This window comes from Cryptomeria japonica, chromosome 5 (assembly GCF_030272615.1).
Source record: "Cryptomeria japonica chromosome 5, Sugi_1.0, whole genome shotgun sequence".
Lineage (NCBI taxonomy): Eukaryota > Viridiplantae > Streptophyta > Pinopsida > Cupressales > Cupressaceae > Cryptomeria > Cryptomeria japonica.
This window is the reverse complement of record NC_081409.1, coordinates 770309787-770315697: the sequence shown is the minus strand read 5'-3', so window position 1 is coordinate 770315697 and position 5911 is coordinate 770309787. Positions and strand designations below refer to the sequence as shown.

The 5911-nt window shown below is 36.5% G+C and overlaps 1 protein-coding gene across 1 annotated transcript; it reads left to right on the top strand.

The window, feature by feature from the left end:
* The first annotated feature begins 2626 nt into the window (after positions 1 to 2626).
* Positions 2627 to 4206, top strand: LOC131043099 (indole-3-acetate O-methyltransferase 1-like). Its single transcript, XM_057976445.2, has 4 exons — positions 2627 to 2731; positions 3223 to 3558; positions 3717 to 3983; positions 4129 to 4206. The coding sequence occupies exons 1-4, from the start codon at positions 2627 to 2629 to the stop codon at positions 4204 to 4206; spliced, it is 786 nt and encodes a 261-aa protein (XP_057832428.2).
* Positions 4207 to 5911: the final 1705 nt, after the last annotated feature.

Here is a 5911-nt window from a genome sequence, read left to right as displayed (position 1 = left end):
AAAGGGGGGCTTCCACAAGCCTAATTTTTGATTTATTTCGGTTACAAGTCCCTTTGGGCGACACTCTGTCGCAATAGCGCTATTCTGTGTTTTTTACAGAAGCGCTAATTAATACGAAAGCACTAGTCTGCGTGAGCAGAAGCGCTAATTTACACAGTAGCGCTTAAATAAAAGAAAATCCCGAGAATACAAAAGCGCTAGAATAGAGTCAATAGCGCTGAAATGGTGACAATAGCGCTGGAATGTTGTTAATAGCGCTGAAACATTTTCAATAGCGCTACTTTATGGTCAATAGCGCTAAAAGAAATTTTTCAATAGTGCTAAAACGCGTTCAATAGTGCCGAAGCGCGACCTGTGTGGCAATTTCAACAAGAAAAATGTTAATTTCAAAAAAATCAATCAGAAGGTTGCGTGTTCGATTCACGTCAGGTTCACCAAATGATGCCCTCCTAAATGACACAATGTTAGTCTAAGATCAAACAACATAAAACACACAAGATGTTAGAGTTAATCAATCTAAAAACCAAACACAATGAAGGCATTCCAAAGGAGACACTAAAAACATGCTAAATATATCTAACTAAAAAAGTAAGACAATGAGATATCTCCAACTATCTCTTAACATGATATTAGTTCTTTCTTCCTTGTTCCTCTCCTCTCCAAGTTCCAAAATAGTGTAGCTCTCAGCAGCTTTTTACACTATGGATGCTTATGGAGGATTGAGATTGTAGAATAGCTCTAAACATGAAATAAAAAGCTATTTTAATGCTAAAATGATGTATTTTACCAAAAGACAAGATTTAGTTTGTTTATGCTAAAATGCTCTCTAAAATGGCTATAGTCTAAATGCATACAAGTTTTCAGGATCTGGATTATGAAGGAATGGGCTCTATTTATAGGGAAAATGGAGCAATGGATGGCCAAGATTAAAAGGTTTAATCAAGGGTCAAGCTTGAAAGTTGGGAATCCATGTGCACAATTTGCACCAATGAAATGGTGACAAATGTCAACATAAGATTGGGTTGAAAGAAAGGGGTTGGAGGCATTGAATGCCTGAGAAGACTTCATGGTTATCTAAAGGCTAAGGGTCAAGCCTAAATTAGGATTACCCACTGGATTAGGAGTTAATCCAAGGATAAACCTTTGTGCAAATGATTAAGAGATAATCATGGTCAAAGCATTAATGACCTGATGAGACCCTTGGGTTGGATAGAGGTTGAGTCAAAACAAATGTTTTAACCATGTGGGAGAGTTGAATTAACCATTAATGGTTATTGGAGACTTTGTGGATTAAGTGGTTGAAAGTTGGAAGCCTTTAATGGTTTTCAAAGACTTTGGGGTTTTTGGTGGTTGAAGGTTGAAAACTTTCAATGGTTATCCAAGACTTTGGGGTCTTTGAGAAGTGACTCCATTTTGCTTAGGAATGTGACAATAATTAGAGGATGGATTAGGCTAATTAGGAAGGGGTTAGAAGAATCTAGAAGGGGATTAGATTTTGCAAGTGGATTTGGTGGGTGAGGGAAAATAGGATTTTATTGAAATAAAAATTCAATAATGTGTGCAAGTTGCATTTGTAGGAAAATGCAAGTGGGGTGGGGATAATGATTTAAATAAATATTTTATTTAATTTATTTAAAAGAGGAATAGGGGGATTTAATTAAATAAATAGATTTTATTTATTTAATTGATGGGAATTTGATTTAATGAATTAATTAAAATAAATTGAATAATTTATTTAATTAATAGAAGAATGTTTGGGGATGAATTAATTAAATATTAATTTAATTAATTGGTGGCTAGTGGATTTTTAATCAAATAAATATGAAATATTCGTTTAATTTAAAATGGACAGATTTATGTGACTACAGTAATAATATCCATGATGAATATTTATTTACACCAATAGTATAAACTAGTAAAATATAACTATTCAAAGATTAAAAAATAGAATATATTATAGTAAAATTGAAGAAGTCCCAACCAAATTAATACAAACAAAAGATAATATAGGTGATATCTCTACCTAGGAGGGACGTTTTTTCTATGTTGGGTTTGACTTATTGGAATCCGAAATATTCAGGAACCATAAGCGAAATTGCCGCGGATTTTAAAGTGCAGATAAGACGCGTTATATTGCTTTCGCTTTACTCTATACCGACAAAAAAAAATTATTGTTAATTTACTTTATAGCTGACAGTTACTTTTTCTTAAACAAATAAAGGGAATAATACTTTTTCTTAAACAAATAAAGTAACTAAATCGTGCACCTTAAAAGGAATAGTACATATCGTTTTAAATCATGGTATTCCAAAGGCACAATTGATTGAGATGTTCTGCTATACAATTTTTCGGTCATTCAGTCACATCCGACCTCATTGAAAGAGAACAATATGAAATCGGTATGATCACGTCACTTTTATATCAGTGGCTATAAATACGCTTCAATGGAGTCTCAAATATGCAGTGTTGTGAGATTATTCAAGAGGATTTGTAAAATAAGGGAGTTCATCAAGCTTTTTCGTATCTTAGATTTGGAAAAGCTAAGTTATTGTTTAGATTGGTTTGGCGTGATTGTTAAAATTCTTCTCTCTCATATTAGAACTAGAAAGTAAATTTAGCAGTAGTAATGGAGGTGCTCAAATCTCAATCTAAATTGGTTGTAGAGAATGTGCTGGGGATGAAGGGCGGCAATAAGGATTCTAGTTATACTGTTAATTCTCTCGCAGTTCAGGTACCTTGGTTCTTTATATTCAATGTTTTTTTGGTAGGAGGGGATAGAAAAGATGAAATTAAATCATAAGGGTTCTAGTTATACTGTTTCAATTAAGAGATCTTCATGTGTTTTTTTTTTTTTTTGGTTAGGAAGATAAAAAAGATGAAATTATATTAATAAAATTTCATATAGCAAGAGATCTAACGAGGTTTGTTGCAGATCCGCCTCCACCAAGTCTCATGAGAGAACAGAAAAACAAAATTAGGATAATTAGAATACATAAGAAAACTATCAAGCAAAAGTTTCACAGTAATCTGTTTCTTTAGAAATCTAGAGTAAATTGTAGGAATGAAATCCACTAATTATGATGTGTTCATTTCGAAGTTCTCAATATAGAATGTAAGTTTTACTTTGATTAAATTGGATGTGTTTTCTCGTTCGACGTGATCACTCTCAGTGATCCATAACTAGAAAAAGGAATATGGTACTTGATATATATTTGTTTTTAGATAAAGATGGTTCGGGCTGTGAAACCAATTCTGGAGCGTAGTATTAATGAGGAGATGAGATTGAAGCTCAGTGAAGGAGGCATATTTAAGATAGCAGATTTCGGGTGTGCCACCGGATGGAATACTCTTCTTGTAGCAGACACCATTGTCAGAGCTGTGCAACGCACATTTGGAGAAGGAGAGGAACCAGAATTTGAAGTTTATTTTGTTGATCTTCCCTCCAATGATTTCAATTCACTGCTTCGAATGATGCCTCCAACCCCACAAACCTGTGCCGATGCAGAAAATGATGGTGATGACAATCCAGTGGCTACAAGATCTTATTTTGCAGCGGCTGTTTGTGGGTCATATTTCAGACGTCTATTCCCAAGGAAAAGCCTGCATTTTTGCCACTCTTCTCTCAGTCTCCAGTGGCTTTCAAAGGTGGGTAATAAACCCTAACTTGTGCATATATGAATTTGGTATAGTTTTCTCATGATAAGATGTAAATGCAGGTGCCAGAGAGTGTTCAACAGACAAACTCTCCTCATGTGTACGTTTCAAGTGATTGTGAGGAGGCAGTGGGAGTTGCGTATCTGCAGCAATTTGACACAGACTTCACATCGTTTTTAAATGCTCGGGCAGAAGAGACAGTTGATGGGGGTTGCGTGTTTATATCTCTGGTGGGTCGTAATGGAGGGACACACATAATGGAGGAGCGAGGAGCACTAGGAGATATCAATTGTCACTTTGAATGTGCATTCCAGGAGCTCGTGAATGAGGTAGATAAGAAAGATTCTTTTCTTCAACCATATTTCTTGTTTTGTTATTCTTCAATGAAATTCCTTGAAAATTTGAAATCTGAATTACCCCTCCCATTTGAGGGTATGTGATTATTAAATGATGTATTCTGTTTACATGGAACAGGGTTTTATTGAGAAAGAGAAGTGGGAATCCTTCAATCTACCCTGCTTTGGTCCAAATCCGGAAGATATGATAAATTAGCTAAACATCATCTTGTAGCAATGGCTTGCATAACAAATAATAGGAGTTTTCCTCTCACATTAGTTTTTTCTAGGATGCACACACTCAAGGCAACCTTAGACGATTTGTGGTCTTGAGACCAAAGATATGGCCATCTAAATTTTTAAAGACTAAGTTGGATTCAAAAAAAGAATATAGTAAGGTGAAGTATGCTTAGGGTTTTCCCTTCACAAGCAGTATCAAGATAGCTTCTCAGTGAACAAATTGTACATGGAAATTTTCCAGTAGAGTTTGTGCATGCTAACATTTATAATGGCATGCAAGAGGAATCCTTCGGTAAGAATCTAATTTTTTTAACTATAATGTACTCAAGGAAATCAGCTCACAGAAACCCCTCCGACAAGGTGGTAAGACGACAGAGAATGCGTATAGTGGTGTTTGTGCTAGCTCTACTGTGAGGTTGTGCCAAGTTGTATTGTATGTACGGTCTTTGACCGTATGGTTGGTGATGGACGTATGGATGGGCGTACAGTGGTGCTGGGCAGTAGTCGTACGATGGGTGATTGTTTATCGAGTCCCACCCCTTGAACCCTCCAACTTCGGCAGTTTAGTGTTGCACAGAGGAAAGGTCATGGGATGAATTATTAATATACCAGACACAAGAGACTTTATTTTCAGAATGGAGATTTGCACATGCAAAGAGGAATTATATTGATAATGAAAGCACAACATATTACATAGACTCCGGATAGAAGTAGAATAGGGTGAGGAGTTACTCCCATTGAAACTACGGATGCCAAGTAGGGAGGATCTTCCACCTCTGAAATGGCTAACTGAATTCCAACTGGAATTTGCACATATAGGGAAAATACCAAAACTCGCATACCTATAACAATGACTAACTCAGCCATATATATGGGCTCCAGGAAGTTTCCCCGAAGGGTTACAAACGGGTCAGCACCAAAAATTTTATAACTAGCTAATTAATAAAGAGGGCCTGAAATATATTATTAAATACGGGGTTGTACAATAAATTATTTAAATTGACTATTTAATTATATTGGGGATATTACAGTCCTCCCAACCCAATGATTTCTTGCCCTCAAGCAATTACAGACTTCGATGTCCCCCAATCTATTTACTCTCCTAGATGATGTCATCATGTTTGAAGATTGCCTCCATCCGTCTGGCCAAAATTTCCCTCTTGCCACCACTGGACATTCTCCTTAGTACCACCCTCTTGCCATCCACTTCGAATGAGAATTCCATCTTCTTGAAGCTTTGTATGTACTGGCCAAGGGTCCCCATCCATTGAATGCCTAAGATGACATCTGTATCATCCAAATCAATAATGAAGAAATCATTTGTCACTTTGTAGTTCCCCATGATGATGATGAACTATGGAACCAGATGAGTACATGACAATAAGTTTCCTCACACCACCATGACTTCAAACCCTTCATGTTCCTTTGTATGCTAACCCCTCCTGGTGACGAGTGATGAGTTGAGAGAGGTCCCACTATCCAACATGACTATGACCCATTGCCCTTGGAGTGTACCGCGAACCTGAAACACATTGCATTTGGAGTGCTGGTCAGAGTGGCAATGACACCTCCCCTACAAACCAGTGTGGAAATTCTCTCTACATGATCTATATTTTCCTTAACCATCCTCATGTTGTGTCGACCATCTTGCTCATTCTCTTCTTTATTGTCAGACACCACTT

Excerpts from the sequence above, each read along its gene's own strand:
- LOC131043099 (XM_057976445.2), top strand. The coding sequence starts at position 2,627 with ATGGAGGTGCTCAAATCTCAATCTAAATTGGTTGTAGAGAATGTGCTG. Across the intron at positions 2,732-3,222 it reads TTAATTCTCTCGCAGTTCAG|ATAAAGATGGTTCGGGCTGT; the intron begins GTACCTTGGTTC and ends ATTTGTTTTTAG. Across the intron at positions 3,984-4,128 it reads TCCAGGAGCTCGTGAATGAG|GGTTTTATTGAGAAAGAGAA; the intron begins GTAGATAAGAAA and ends TACATGGAACAG.